Source organism: Ipomoea nil, unplaced genomic scaffold (genome assembly GCF_001879475.1).
Source record: "Ipomoea nil cultivar Tokyo-kokei standard unplaced genomic scaffold, Asagao_1.1 scaffold0302, whole genome shotgun sequence".
In the NCBI taxonomy this organism is placed as follows: Eukaryota; Viridiplantae; Streptophyta; class Magnoliopsida; order Solanales; family Convolvulaceae; genus Ipomoea; species Ipomoea nil.
The window spans coordinates 164,253-180,298 of NW_017616730.1; the positions used below are offsets into that span (position 1 = coordinate 164,253).

At 36.5% G+C, this 16,046-nt stretch overlaps 3 protein-coding genes across 5 annotated transcripts; 2 read left to right on the plus strand and 1 right to left on the minus strand.

Annotated features, from left to right (window-relative positions):
• Positions 1-44: 44 nt before the first annotated feature.
• On the minus strand, positions 45-4,329 carry LOC109158117 (pto-interacting protein 1-like). Of its 3 annotated transcripts, XM_019305958.1 has the most exons (9): positions 4,204-4,329; positions 3,815-4,024; positions 2,827-2,928; positions 2,234-2,488; positions 2,038-2,164; positions 1,316-1,589; positions 997-1,129; positions 835-921; positions 45-519 (listed from the first exon to the last, which is right to left on the minus strand). In XM_019305958.1, exons 3-9 carry the CDS (start codon positions 2,905-2,907, stop codon positions 382-384), a joined length of 1,095 nt encoding a protein of 364 aa, XP_019161503.1. In that variant the 5' UTR covers positions 2,908-2,928; positions 3,815-4,024; positions 4,204-4,329; the 3' UTR covers positions 45-381. The 3 variants fall into 3 exon arrangements, with proteins under 3 accessions (XP_019161503.1, XP_019161485.1, XP_019161493.1); XM_019305940.1 differs by lacking the exon at positions 3,815-4,024; XM_019305948.1 differs by lacking the exon at positions 3,815-4,024 and having other exon boundaries at positions 2,234-2,484; positions 2,823-2,928.
• A 3,827-nt stretch (positions 4,330-8,156) lies between these two features.
• On the plus strand, positions 8,157-13,598 carry LOC109159696 (squamosa promoter-binding-like protein 12). The gene is made up of 11 exons (XM_019307791.1): positions 8,157-8,326; positions 8,436-9,344; positions 9,629-9,810; positions 10,052-10,653; positions 10,934-11,008; positions 11,145-11,252; positions 11,350-11,470; positions 11,616-11,757; positions 11,943-12,093; positions 12,203-12,838; positions 12,935-13,598. Exons 2-11 carry the CDS (start codon positions 8,734-8,736, stop codon positions 13,376-13,378), a joined length of 3,072 nt encoding a protein of 1,023 aa, XP_019163336.1. The 5' UTR covers positions 8,157-8,326; positions 8,436-8,733; the 3' UTR covers positions 13,379-13,598.
• An 844-nt stretch (positions 13,599-14,442) lies between these two features.
• LOC109159720 (tetraketide alpha-pyrone reductase 2) lies at positions 14,443-16,046 on the plus strand. The gene is made up of 5 exons (XM_019307823.1): positions 14,443-14,647; positions 14,766-15,124; positions 15,208-15,373; positions 15,526-15,715; positions 15,821-16,046. The coding sequence occupies exons 1-5, from the start codon at positions 14,518-14,520 to the stop codon at positions 15,960-15,962; spliced, it is 987 nt and encodes a 328-aa protein (XP_019163368.1). The 5' UTR covers positions 14,443-14,517; the 3' UTR covers positions 15,963-16,046.

The following is a 16,046-nucleotide window of genomic DNA, read 5'->3' on the forward strand; positions in this document are numbered from 1 at the left end:
ATTAAATTAAACAAAAACAAAAGAGAACATTCGAAATCGCTAACTAACTTTAATTGAAATCCTTTTTACTAACTAAAATATATGTGTATTGTATTGTATTTGTCAAGGTACAGAAATTGTGTGGCAATAGGTCGGTCCTCTTCATGACGCCTTGCCATAATTTAATTCTGTGCATGACAAAAACGTGACGATCAAAACTCAGGTCTAAAGAAGTCCGCAACAAACACAGCCAGACATATACATTATCAGCATCTACAATATTAAACTCAACCGATTCAGATTTCAGACTAATTCCGCCAATGCGTCTAGACCTCACTGGCATCAGTACAGAATATTTAGAATTCACCAGGCTGAGTTGAGTTCCCTTGGTTGCTGCAATTGTCATGTGTGTCCCACACCCACTTCACCACCAATTCCAGGCCGTGTATTCAGAAGAGGCTGGAGTGCCTTCACCACAATGCCCATGTTTGGCCTAAAATCAGCTTCATATTGTACACACAAGGCAGCAACAGCAGCAAACTGCATCAACACACAAATCACCACTCAATTCATCAACTCTACCCTACATTTTCATCCTAGTTTTATCCTCTCCCCATTGCCTTTTTGTGTTGAAACTATAATTCACTGGAAATTCATACAATCAAAATCCAATTATCCACCTGCCTAGTGCCAGAATCACTGGGAGTGATTCACAATTCTAAGCAACTATAAGCAGATATCTGAAGATGGACTAGTAGCATCTCTTTTTTTTTTTTTTTTTTTTTTTTTTTTTTCCACATTGCAACTCATATTTATGAAAAATACATAAATGGGATGATGGATTCCATCATTTACCTTTGCAACTGCCTTTGGGGGATACTCTCCTCCCAGTCTTGCATCAACACATTGGCGAACCTTGTCTTCACTGAGTTTTGGGGTAGCCTAAAGAATGTCGCAAAGAATTAGAAAAACCAAATGAACAGAAAAGCTTAGATATTTTGGAGTTGAGCACAATACCCATGTAACAAGACTTTGTTGGCCTCGTGGTAGGGTATGATCAACAGGTTTACGTCCTGTGAGCAGCTCAAGAAGGACAACACCAAAACTATATACATCACTTTTTGAATTTAGCTGCCCGGTCATTGCATATCTACCAATTCACAAAAATAAGAATTAAAGATGCTCCAACATATACCAATGATGTAATCAGTTCAAAACATGAGAGGACACAAAGATTAATAGTTTGACATTTCCTACATATTGTAACATTGGCGTACGTAGGGGAGAGAAGAATACAAGCAATTTGATAAAGTAGGTATGACTTATGAGAACTTACTCAGGAGCATGATAACCAAATGTCCCAAGGACACGAGTTGAGTGAAGACGCGCTGCCATATCAGGAGACTGATTGGATAAATCAAAGTCAGCAATTTTAGCTACATAATCATCAAAAATTAGTACATTGCTGGATTTGATATCTCGATGCACAAGTTCAAGTTCAGCTTTTTCATGCAGATATTCAAGGCCCTTAGCTGCTCCTACAGCAATTTTAACTCGCTGGGCCCAGGAAAGCAGAGGGCCAGGTTGAGCTCCTTTTACTCCCTTCCTCCCTAAAACATACAAGTAAAAACATTAAAATCTACTCCATCACATATTCAGACAGTGTGAATACGCTGGAAAATGATAAAGGGTAAAATGTACATACTCTTTTCCTAATAGTTTCTTTTACAATTAAACTACCCAAAAAATAATACTCGGTAATAATAAAAACCAAAATGAATGGCATAATTTCATTGTTGCATATCATTCTAGTAGATATTCAGCAAAACCAATCTAGAAAAGTATGCTCAAGCTTTAAAAAAAATAAAAACCCACAAGTTGGAATTGTAATAAACTAAACTGATCATGCATCATATGAACAACTTTAATGTTGGGAATTTCCTCCATAACAATTCAACAATAGTGTTGCATGGAAGTCCATAAGGCAAAAAAATAGCACAAGAGAAGAATGACAAGAATAACTATGCTGAAAAACAATTCAGAAATGCTATGTCATACCATGAAGAATATCGTGAAGTGATCCATTTGATGCAAATTCATAAGCAAGTACACGCTGATTTCCATCAACACAATAACCAAGTAGTTCAACAAAATTTTCATGTTTTAACCTTGAAACCATAGACACCTGTAAACATCAAGTGCTTAGCAGTATTATCCAGTGAGGTAAAAAATTGGTCCAGATATTTAGTAGCACCTGTGCCAAGAATTCATCTTCTGGTTGTATGCTTGCATCCAACTTCTTAATTGCAGCAGCCCTCCCATTTTTGAGGTCCCCATAATATACTCTTCCATATGAACCCTCCCCTATTAAAGAAGTAGTCCCAAAATTATCTGAGATCTCCCTAAGGTCCTCAATTGGTATTGCAGGGATTGCAATAGGCTGAACTTTCACAGCTTGAACACCACCGGTTGACGCATCTTTGCTGTGTTGAGTTCCATTTTTACCTGCAAGGAAATATCAACCTTACTATCACTTCTAATTCAGCTGCCAATACCAGAAATAAATACATAATTAAATATATCAAAGACCAGAAATAAATATAAAGGAAGAGCAGAAAGGACAGCAAAACTTTGGTAATAAAAAGTAACTAGACATGTTCACCAAGGTACTGAAATTGAAATTGGAGCATATTTTGTCAATGAAATCATTTCCTAAGGCCAAATTGATGTGAGGGAGACCAACCGAAAAATTCAAGTAGATTCCTTTCTTTTCCTTCCATAGAAAGTCGTAACATTTTAATTCATGCCCTATATTACAGACAAAATAAATTGGGCTAATTTACCCATTGAACTTTTCACAGTATGCAAGTCTCCCCCATCAGCAGTCTTATTGAAATCATCTTCCTCACAACAGTTAAAGCAGCTCATGGGTTGTTGTCCTAATATTCTCTGCAAAAAATTTAAAAAATTCTCATTTAGAATGTAGTTTCCATTGGTATTAAAATAAGTAAAAATGCATGCAGATATTCAAGAGGGGAAAAAAAGCCATAGTTTCTTCTAAGGAAAGGAATTGATCTAAGCATAGAATAGATACATCAGAAATGATCTGTCCCATAAGAAAGATGCTTTTATTGTAGCATTGAACAATGTGCAGTGTACACAGTGCAAAGAAGTTGACGACAGGATAAAAGATTCAAATGGTTGAAGCTGTCTCGAAAGTTGAGCCATAGGACAAAAAATTAGCACTTGGACTTGAGTTATTTTCTCCAATGCAATTAATAAGTGTTTCATATGCAAATGATCATTTATTTTTCTTCAACCTATAGACAATCAAGATGCAATCAGAAATAGTTCAGTGAGACAGTGCCTTCTTATTTATTACGGAGTACTCCATACTTTGTATAATACAAATTTCCCTTCGATCTCAAGAGTACTGTTTTGATTGAAAGTCCAAAACAGTATTTGAGAATATATAGTTTTTAGTAAATTTGATTAAACTTGAATGTTTTGGAATCTGATACTTAACTAGTGTTACACCAAAATTCTTTCTTAGGTAAATAGACCCATAACAAAATTTCACAGATAGATCTAATAATTGATTAACGAAACATATAAACTTGTAAAATGTCAAACAAGGAAGTGAAAGCATTAGATTAAGAATGATTGAACAATTAGTGTCAGCAAGGACACAGTTCAATCGTGGTAAGTTTCTGTTCTCTAGTCTTGAATGTCTTATGTCATAGGACTTCATAGCCCCTGTCTCAGGGTATGAGTGAGTGGTTATGGATGGAAAAAGAATATTGTGTTCAACTCTAATATGGGATGATCTTGTTACCACAAGTGACTGGTAAATACGGAGTAGATAGCAACGCCTGGGAGCACTGGTTGTGGAAAAGTTCAAATTTAGTGCTAATGGGATGATTCCCAACCACTACATACAGACAAAGGGGGCCTGCCATAAGGGATTTGGCAAGTTGCTTTCTGCAAATGAATGGGACATGTATTTCCACTACTGATGGATGTATGGAATTCAGATTCCTGACTACTTTTAAGGACAAAGAGCATAATAACATGAGAACAAACATTAGTACAGAAGAAATTAAACTCAGAAAAAAGCAGTTCATGAAATGAAAAAGCAGTTCGAGCTTGACATATAATGGCTAAGAAGATATAGAATCCAGTCAGTTGGGTATGTAAATGGGAACACAGAGATGAAGCCGGTACCTGAATGGAATAAGCAGCCTGCCTTCTTCAACGCACTGAGGATGCCACCGCGTGAGTGAGAGATTGAGGGTTTTGATTTTTGAAGCTCCGAAATTCCAAGCCGGAGATTAATGCGCAAATTAAGCAAATATGAACAGGAATATAGCGGGGAAACTTCGTTGCTCGTATGTTATTACTGATTACTGATTTACTACATAGTCAATTTTAAATTATCCTTTTTTAATTAAAATCCTTATATAATCCTTATTTTATATATCTGTAAGGAACAAAATAAATAGAGCAAGTGAATGAATTAGTTTCTACTTTCTTGATATAGTCTCGAACCTTTCAAATGACACAATGGTTTTTCCAATAGCTCTCAACCTTCCCAAAAGGTTGAATCGTCAACCCCAAGGACCCGTCACAACATCTGAGAGGATGTAAATTATGATAACACAACCGAATCATAGAAACTAGACATTTACTTACTACGCACAATGAGCCTCTCACTTTGAGAGGTTGCTCCTCCGCTAGTGAGACTCGATCCCTTGTCATTCTTCTCAAACTTCACCGCTATGGTCAGTTGAGTTGCACATGCGGACTTCCCAATAGCTCTCGTGGCCTCTATGGATTGCACACTTGGTCATAGAACGGTTAACGAATCGAACATGAACAAACAAGAGGTTATTTATATTCATTTGTTAATATTTTTAGAGTATTCGTATTCATATTTGTATTCGTTTGTTAATGTTTTTAAAAATTATGTTCATATTTAATTTGTTTTTCAAGTGTTCATTATTATGTGCTCGTTAAAGTTTGTGAATATGTTCTTTAATGTTAATGAATATGTTTGCAAACGTGTTTGTTAATGTCCGTAAGCACTAAATAGACAAACGCATACACATGTTCATGGTTATAATTCGTTCGTAAATAATAAATAATTTATGTTCACAAACAATATCCAAACAATCAACATAACGACTATACAAATAATACAAAAAAATCTAAAAATAGCATCTAGTCCCAAAGATTTAAAATAAAACACACAAAAATTGTTTGTTCCCATCACAAGTCAAAAGAATGAAACTTAAAACATAAAATATCTGTATCCGGCATTACAATTACAATAAAATTAATAAAGTAGTATAACTGTCTATTAGTCAACTAAGGGTGCACTAAAATAATTTGTTATAATTTTGGTTATTTGAATATTTGTAATATTAGATCTTTATTTTTTTTAATGGATTATTTTATTTCCATTGTTATTTTAAAATATATAAAATATTATGAATTTATAATAGTTTTGTTTATATTTTTTTAATAGATTTTCGTATCAGACTCCACAAATGAAACTAATATTTGTTCATCATAAATTATTTATACAAAGTCTGATTTTTACTTAAAAAATGTCTAACTTATTTATAGATTAATTGCACGTGTTATATTAATCGTGAATAGAAATGAAAGTATGTAAAGTTAATATCACTTGTTTAATAAAAGGTTGTGAACGCGTTATGATGACCGTGAATACAAAATAAAAGTAAATGTGGTATTATTTCATTTAAAAAAAAAAAAAAGTCAATTGTTAAACTCATTTTATAAAGAGTGTTTAATGAATTGCAATTTCAACGGTTAATGAAGTACAAATTTTAATTACAATGGTGATCTGATGTACCGTGTGAGTGAAACCGGGTAAAAATTCCGCTGGTCTGCATTATCATTATGCAGTATGCGACCACGCACCATTTTTGGTTCAATAGTTGGGGTCTGCATCATTACGCCATATGCCAACCTGCACCATTTTTAGTATGTATCTGAACTCCTACATCAAAACATCACAACTTTAACGCATGTTGAGTAACTAGATAAGATTTTATTTGTTGGCAAAAAGCTAAGAGAAACAAATTAAATCAAAATTCAGCATGATATTTATTTAATATTAATTTTAATTTGTAACAATATTAACTCGATCGGCTAGCTAGCTTATTGCACACTGTATACAGTAATATATATATATATATATATATATATATATATATATATATATATATATATATATAAAAGAAAGTTCAAATACGGCGAGGTCTTTTCGTGCGGCAGAATTTCAGAATACACCAACCGTGTAAGGAAAACACACAAAATGCAATAAAACATAAAAAATACACAATAGACCCAAAAAAATACACCATATAACTCACCACTCCCAATGGTGTATTTCCGAACAATGGTGTTTTTACTCACTCCTAATGGTGTGTGTTTGGTGATGCGTACCTAATTTTCTTCTGTTTTTTGTGGTGTATTTTTTGATGTGTATATTTGTTGAACTATTGGTGATGCCGCACTGCCGCATCTGAACTCGCCTCTATATATATATATATATATATATATATATATATATATAATGAATTGAAGTATGTATATATGTATGTATATAGAAATATAAATGATGGATAGTGGGATTTTGGTAGGCAGAACATAGCATGTTCCCTTGAAGAAAAGCCATGCACACACATACACATGTATTGTAATCACAATTAATGAGACAAAACTGCCAACAAAAACCGGTCTTTGATTTCTAGCTACTTACATTTACCTACAAAATTGATGCTCCACTAACTCTTGTACCCCTTCTATACGTACCTGCTAGCTTATATTAGCTTCAATTCAATGCATGCACTACCTCTGCAAACTCTCCTTCCTCTCATCCGCATGAATGTATGTAAAGATTGGAATTGTTTGGCGAGCTGAACTGAGTGGAGGTTTACGTACCTAATTAATTAAGTTAAGATACCACTCTATATTAATTAATTAAGAGCAAGTATTAGTTTACTCGCTACTTAATATGAACAAGTAGATTTGATTGATATTATCAAATTTTAAAAAATTGGTATTGTTTATCAAATAATATTGTAATTAAAATATATAAAAATTAAATGTGTCGATCATAAGCTCACCTATCAACCAACTATGGTGCATAAGCATGCATGAATTTAATTTCAGAGTGGTTAGTTGGTCGTTGAATCAAGAAGAACAAAGTCTTTTACTGATGATCTGTTAGTACCTCTAAATTGCTAGAAATGAAAACATTTGGAATGACACCAACACGTACCCCAACTAGAGCTATTGTTGAGATCAGAGAACTAAATTAAAACTCACCTGAGTGAATGGAAAGCTGCTACTACCGAAGAAATTTCTTATGAGACAGCTCAGCTCGCCCGTTGTTCTTTGATACATGGAGGAAGCCAAGTTTGGGTTATTTAAAGTTTAATATTGATGCTGGCATGCTGCCATATGTGTCATGGGATTTGGTTGGATTATTTGGGATGACCATGGAGGCTTTGTTGCTGCAAAAAGTGTTCCATGGATGCGAATATACACTCCGAATCGAAGGAGGCTGAAGCATTATCTCTAAGGGAGCTGAAGCTCTTTTATGGATGAAAAGGCTGAATCATGATCTTTTCCAGGTTGAAATGGATGCCCTCCAGGTGATCCATGCATGGTTTGAACTTTGAATGCCACACATCATTCCTGGTTCCTATATATTTTGATTTGTTACTTTTGGATGCAAAAAAAAAAAAAACATTCTATTATTTCTTCTAATCGTTTTCATTATTTTTATTAAACGATTAGTGAATAGGATTGTCCACTTCTTAGCTCAGAGATTCCCTTCAATGATTGATTGTTGAGAATGAAATACCGGCACACCTCTTTTTATTATATCTGTTTTGTTTTATCAAAAGGTGATAAATATCATAAAATATTGTGCAAAAATTCATTATCGATTAGCATCCTGCCGTCCTGGTTGGTGTTAGGTTGTGCGCCAAAATTACCCCCCAAAAAATAAATACATAAAAAATAAGAAACAAAAAAACAGAACTCCTGCTGCCGGTAACTGTCAATGCAACAACGGTGAAAAAGAAAGAATAAAAAATACAGTATATGGGAAGAAAATAACGCGCACAGACATAACAGCATACTCGCCACTCTCTCTCTCTCTCTTCCTACCCCACCACGGCATTCACATTCGCCATCTTATCATCCTCATCCCACCCAACCTTTCGGCTTTAGGCTTTAGCTACAACCATCCTCTGCCCAACTCCCCGCCGTTCGCCGCTTTCCGTCCATCCTTATCTCGGTCGTTCCTGTAAGATTTAGTTGTATCTATTTTTTTCTCCCAACTCCGAGTTTTAACTGATTTCATTTCATTAATGAATTTACGGTGCTCAATTTGCTTAATTGAGGTATGGAGGCAGTTCGTTATCAAGACTGAGCGGATTTGAGCTTTTTCAAAATTTAATTAGGAGACGGGCATGTGGGTAGCTCTTAATTGGAACCATGGATCTATTTCTGTAGTGTTTCTTGACTTCTGGGGCCGAACTGAGGCCGATTAGCTTCATTTAAGGTCTTTCTCCTTTTGGCTGAGATTTGGGAATTTTCGACTCTGATCTGTTGTGCCTGCTAAAAGATTTCGACTTTTTTAATTTTCTTTCTTTATAGTATTTTGGGGGCTTTTATCAATATTAGAGTGTTGGAAATCTGGTAATCCCATAAATGGAGGCCAGAATTGGAGGTCAAGCTCAACTCTTTTATGATTTGGGTGCAGCGGATTTGAGAGCGGTGGGGAAAAGGAGTCTGGAGTGGGATCCCAGTGATTGGAAATGGGATGGCCATCTTTTCCTTGCCAGACCTCTCAATCCCAACCCATCATCAAATTACCAGAGCAGGCAGTTTTTCCCACTTGAAACTGGAATCTCCACAGCCGTGGTGTCATCCACCTCCAATAGTTCCTCCTCTTGCTCCGATGAAGTAAATATTGGGTCTGAGAAAGAGACAAGAGAATTGGAAAAGCGGCAGAGGGTTATTGTGGTTGAGGAAGATAACCTTGAAGGTGGTGAGACTGGTACTCTTACCTTGAAGCTTGGAGAACGACGATTTCCTAGTAATGACAGGGAACTGCAAACCTTGGATGGAACCATTGGGAAAAAGATCAAGTTGTCTGGACCAACTTCTAACCGTGCCGTTTGTCAAGTTGAGGATTGTGGGGCAGATCTCAGTAAGGCCAAAGATTATCACAGGAGGCATAAGGTTTGTGAGATGCATTCCAAGGCAACCAAGGCACTTGTAGGCAACATTATGCAGCGTTTCTGCCAACAGTGCAGTAGGTCAGTATGAATTTCTAATTGCTCTCACCCATAGTTATGATTGATCCCTTTAGGAGAGACTGGCATGCTATTCCAGTATTCTCAAGACTCTCATATTCTAACTTTGTGAGGTTGTACTCCAATAACTAATTAATTTCTTAAGCTAGAAATTTATAGTTGAAGTTCTTTGGAATTGTAAGACTTAAAATACTTCTAAAGTTCCAGTGCCACTGTTCCCTGCACTAGGTTGTAAATTTAGATCTTCCCAAACACCATGATTTAGTGTCATTGGATTTACCTTGTAGGTTTCATGCACTTCAAGAGTTTGATGATGGGAAACGAAGTTGCCGTAGACGTTTAGCTGGTCATAATAAAAGGAGAAGGAAAACACAACCAGAGACTGTTATTAATAGCAACACCATGAATGATAGCCAGGCTAGTGGTTATTTACTGATGAGCCTACTGAAGATACTCGCCAACATGCACTGTAAGTAATCCAATACTTTCTTCTTTCTCTCTCTCTCTCTCTCTCTCTCTCTATATATATATATATATATATATATATATATATATATATATATATATATAGAGAGAGAGAGAGAGAGAGAGAGAGAGAGAGAGTTTGCATATTTTCAAATAAGTTCATTCTGACTTTTATTTGTTTCAATTTTTATTGTTTTTATTTTTATTTAGCTGTGATATTTATCTTATTGTTTCACTAACTGCAGCAAACAGAGGGAACTCTACAGAAGATCAGGACTTGCTATCTCACCTTCTAAAGAGCCTTGCTAGCCAAGGTGCCTTGTCTGGGGACAAAAGTATATCTGGGATTCTAAATGAGTCTTCAAACTTGCTGAACAATGGGCCTGCTTTTAGAGATTCAGATATGATATCGGCCTTGATCTCAAATGGGTCTCAAGCCCCTTCAAGACCCAAAGAACAACCTTGTACTGCTTCTGCTTCCAAGATGCCAACGAAAGGATTGGATGTGCATGATGTCGGAGTTGAAGATATGCGAGCTTCATCTTCTCAAAGACCAGTTAATATGTTTTCTGTTGAAAGCAGTTCTTTGGTTACTGCACCAGGTCAGGAAAGTTCTGCTGGCAGGAACAAATTGATTACTTTTGATTTGAATGACATGTATGTTGATTCGGATGATGGAACGGAAGATGTAGAGAGATTGCCTGTCCCTGCAGATGTGGTTACTGGATCTCTTGAATGCCCATCATGGGTGCAAAAGGATTCTCATCAGTCAAGTCCACCTCAAGCAAGTGGGCAGTCAGATTCAGGTTCTGCCCAATCACCATCAAGTTCCAATGGGGATCCTCAGGTACACTATATGTATTCCTATCTCTGCACCATCACATTTGTCTCTTTTTCTTTGTTGAACTTTACAATGTTTTAGGGTGTTATCAATGAAATATGCAGATGAGTTATTGTGGGTTATGCATTAGATTCTAGTTAGTCTGTGCTGTACAATATTAAAGTTCTGCGTTTGTCTGTATGTGAAATGTATCTTCCGAGATTGATTGTTCAATTCATATAATTTTTTCTTAGACTTTGTTTGAAACTCAACCTTTAGTAATCTTGCAAGAGCATTGTTGTTGCAGAGCCGCACAGATCGTATTGTTTTCAAACTCTTTGGGAAAGATCCAAGTGACTTTCCATTCTTGTTACGTGCACAGGTACTTCATTAAATTTATTTTCCATGCATCTCTTTGGCTATTTCATATTTTTGGAAGTTGGGCAAGTGCTTCCCCCTTCATTTCTCAACCTGTTTAAAAGCTTAACTATGTGTCTATGTTAACATCTAAATGACAGATTCTGGATTGGTTATCTCATAGTCCTACTGACATTGAGAGCTATATTCGGCCTGGTTGTGTCATATTAACTATATATCTTCGTCTACCTGAATCTGCTTGGGAGGAGGTATGCTTGCTTCCCAGAAGCATGACTTTTAAACAGTTTCTGTGTCTGTGCCTACTCTAAAATGCGTTGATATTTGGGGTTTCTATTGTTTTTGTAGCTTTGCTGCAGTTTGAATTCCAGTTTGAGTAGACTTCTGGATGCCCCTGATAATGACAGTTTCTGGAGAAATGGATGGATTTACGTTAGGGTGCAGAACCAAATAGCATTATTGTGCAGTGGTTTGTTCACATTAAATGTTCTTTGGATAGTTCACCCCATTCCCTGCAAAGGAGTAGAAAAAATATATTTTTCCTTTGATTTATTTATTAATTCCTAATCTGAGATGGATTTATTTTTCTATTTTATATTTTATTGTTGCTACAGGTAAGGTTCTTGTGGAAACGTCCTTGCCTTTCAACAGTTATGATTACAGTACGATTCTAAGTGTGAAGCCCATTGCCGTACCTGTGTCAGAGAGATCTCAATTTACAGTTAAAGGCTTTAACTTATCTACGCCCTTGGCAAGGTATGCTTTATGTTACTGTTGTGCCCTTGGCATTCTTTGTGTGTGTGTGATAATCTTAAAAGTGCTGTTCGTGGATGGTCACCCTACTGTTTCTCCATTAGGAAGCAATTTTTGCATTACTGTGTCACTGTAAACTGCTTTTGCATAATTAAGTGAGCTATTTTTTCTTGAATTCCTTTCGCCAGGCTACACTGTGCATTAGAAGGGAACTATCTTGTTCCAGAAGCCAGTGTAGAGGAATCAGAACATAGTAATGAGCTTGAGGAGCATCATGAAATCCAATCTGTAAATTTTACATGTTCTGTTCCTGAAGCAGCTGGTAGAGGCTTCATAGAGGTGAATAACTTTTTTAATCTTAGCTATTCATCCTGTGCCCTAGAAAATGGCATTAGAGGTGATTGGCAAGGCTGTTTCCATGCTCACTCTGTCACCTTTATTTATACAGGTCGAAGATCATGATGGTCTTAGTAGCAGTTTCTTTCCTTTTATAGTTGCTGAAGAGGATGTTTGCTCCGAAATTCGAACACTGGAGAATGAGATAGAGTTGAGTCAGAAAGATTACATCAATGGACAGATTGATAAATTGGAAACAAGAAATCAAGCAATGGATTTCCTACATGAAATGGGTTGGCTTCTTCAGAGAAACAAATTGAAATCTAGAATGTCGAAATTGGATGCTAGTGCAAGTTGTTGCTTTCCTTCAAAACGGTTTGCATGGCTTATGGAGTTCTCTATAGACCATAATTGGTGTGCTGTTGTGAAGAAATTGTTGGACATTTTTTTTAATGGGAGCGTGGGCACTGGAGAGCAGTCCTCCTCCTTGAAACTTTTATTCTCTGAGATGGGTCTCCTTCACAAAGCTGTTAGGAGAAATTCAAGGCCTTTGGTGGAGCTACTGTTGAGATATAGTCCAGATAGAGTAGCTGATGAGCTGAGGTTGGAATATGAGGAGGCTCTGGGTGGTGGGTTTTTGTTTAGACCTAATATACTAGGTCCTTCGGGTTTGACACCTCTGCATGTTGCAGCCGGTATAGATGGATCCGAAGACGTGATTGATGCATTGACTGATGATCCTGGAAAGGTACTGTACTGAATTTGCTCTTTCTTTCTGTATTTTTTTTTTTTAAAGAACACAGTTGAGTGAGTTTATGAACATGCATTTGTGAGTATTGTGCAGGTGGCAATTGAAGCATGGAAGAATGGTCGAGATAGCACAGGGTTTACTCCAGAAGACTATGCTCGTCTGCGAGGACATTACTCTTACATCCACCTGGTCCAGCGGAAACTCAACAGGAAAGTTTCAACGACAGAGCACGTGGTGGTTGATATTGGTAGCGCTGTTGGGGATGGAATATACAAGTTGAAGCAAAATGATGGTGGTAGCACGAGCTTCGAGGTTTCAAGATTATCCAGATCCAGAGAGGAGGGTTGCAGGGTGTGCAATCAGAAGATGGGTTATGTAATCAGGGGGCGATCGCTACTTTACAAGCCGGCTATGCTGTCAATGGTGGCAATAGCTGCTGTTTGTGTTTGTGTTGCTCTTCTATTCAAGAGCTCACCGGAAGTCCTTTACGTGTTCCAACCGTTTAGGTGGGAAATGTTGGACTACGGTTCTAGCTAAGCTAAGCTAATTAAGGTTGCCGGTCGGGGCTAATGTAGTATGCTTCGTCGGTCCTTAATTTGTATCTATATGTATGCATGCGTGAATAAACACTGTATAATTTTTATCCACCAGGATCGAGTCCTTTCAGATATATATACATAATATTTATGTTGTACTATATATATATACGACGCCATTTTTGGGGACTCCAAGTAACTAAGCATCTTCTCTTCTCTTAGCTTCTTTGTACCTGTACGTGTGTAAGCCTGTCTGTATCATCGAAGTATTTAATTTGGCTTGTAAATAATTAAGATCATTTTATTTGTGAAAAACAATATACTAATAATAGTAAACACATGATTCACCTCTAGCTACTTTTTTTTCTTTCTTTATGTTTGTTACGCTATGTAGATTTGGTGCATTGTATCTGCCCTTCAAACTTCAAACCAATACCTCTGATCAGATCAGGTGGACGGGGGAAATGGGGAATGAATGGAATCATTACATTATTTTTTTCAAGGAAAAGAAAATATAATTAGGTATTTAGGTGCAATATAATATAATGCCACACCCAAGAGTAGTCCAAGACTAATTCAAAGTCGGTGATCACGTGCATTTATTAAATAATAATTTGTATTTTAACTTGTCTACACACGCACACATATATATCAACTAATGGGCCAATTTTACACCCCCAAAAAAACCTAATGGGCCAATTAAAACCATATATCAATATCCGATCCTTAGCTTGGCAAATATATATAATCCTAGCTAGCTTGTTGTGAGGCATTTAATTTGTAGGTAGTATATGAATTGAAGGCTGGAAGGTATAGATCAGATCAGAGCTAACATATGTTTAGTAATATAATATAATTCAAATGCATGCATGCATTAGGCGTGGAATAGCTACCAACTAAACTTGATCATCTTTCTGCAGGTGAGCTGAGGTAGGCAGGTAGCAAGCGCAAGATGCATGCCATCTATCATATCAAATAAACTTATTATATGCACCTAGTATATGTTTAATTATTATATATACACACACTACACATGTATATATTGGAGTAACATAGTGTGGCATATCATAGATTATATATAAACTTGTATATATATCAAGAGGGTTGAATTGAAGCACTCATATACAAATAGATCGATATATGGATGAACAAGCAAAATCGAAAAGGCCTGAGTACTGCGTGACTGGAGGTACAGGTTTGATAGGGTCATACCTTGTGAAGTCCCTTTTGGACAAGGGATACAGTGTAAGAACCACGGTTCGAAATCCGGGTATGTATGTAAAAGCTAGAATATAATGAATGCGTAATAACTAGCTAGTTACTATATATAGCTAATTAATTATTGATTGATGATGGAAGTGATCGATGATATGTATATATATATATAGGAGAGTTGGAGAAGGTGGGGTTTCTATGGGAGCTAAAGGGAGCGAAAGAGAGGCTGAAGATTTTGAAAGGTGATGTTATGGAGGAAGGAAGCATGGAGGATGGTTTTGATGGAGTGGATGGGGTATTCCACACGGCTTCCCCTGTGTTAGTCCCCTATGATCACAACATCCAAAAAACCCTCATTGACCCATCCGTAAAGGGCACCTTAAATGTGCTAACCTCTGCAAGAAAAATGATGGTCAAAAGGGTTGTTCTAACCTCATCATGCTCTTGCATAAGATATCGCCATGATGCCACCCAAATCTCCCCTCTCAATGAGTCTCACTGGACCGACCTCGACTACTGCAAACGCTACAATGTAATAGTAGTTATGTAGATATATATTGCATGCATGCATGCATGATCGGATCGGATCTGATATACATGCATATTATATTGCAGCTTTGGTATGCTTATGCAAAGACAATGGCAGAGCAAGAAGCATGGAAATGGGCTGAGCAGAATGATGGGATTGAGTTGGTTGTGGTCAATCTCTCCTTCGTGGTTGGTCCTCTGCTTACACCCCAACCAACCAGTACATTACAACTCATACTTGCCATTGTAAAAGGTATATATATATATATATGTGTGTTGTGTAGATTATATATATATATATATATATATATATATATATATATATATATATATATATATATATATATATATATATATATTTGTTGGCCTGGCGTGGCCTGGGCTTGATTTTGGTTGAATTTGTAGGTTTGATAGGAGAATATCCGAATAAAAGAGTGGGGTTTGTGCATATTGAAGACGCGGTTAGAGCACATATATTAGCAATGGAGGCACAAAATGCATCGGGTAGACTCATATGTTCAACCACGGTTGCACACTTCTCTCAGATCATTCACATGTTAAGACCTAAATATCCATCCTATCCATATCTAACCAAGTCAGTATTCAATTCTAAGCTAAGCTACCTACCTACCTTATTAATTCAATCCAATATATGTATATATAGTTGATCGATCTATCTGATCTGAGTATATGTATGCAGGTGCAGCAATGAAGAAGGAGATGACAGTGAGCATAGTTTAGACTGCACCAAAATTATGGAATTGGGGCTTCCTCCTTTCGCCACGCTCTCCCAAATGTTTGATGATTGTATCCATAGCTTCCAGCAAAAGGGCTTCCTCTGATCTTAATTGTATTGTTTGATAATCGAATTCTGTTAGTCCACCAATAAATAATCAAAAATATTAATTAAAATATATTGCACTGTA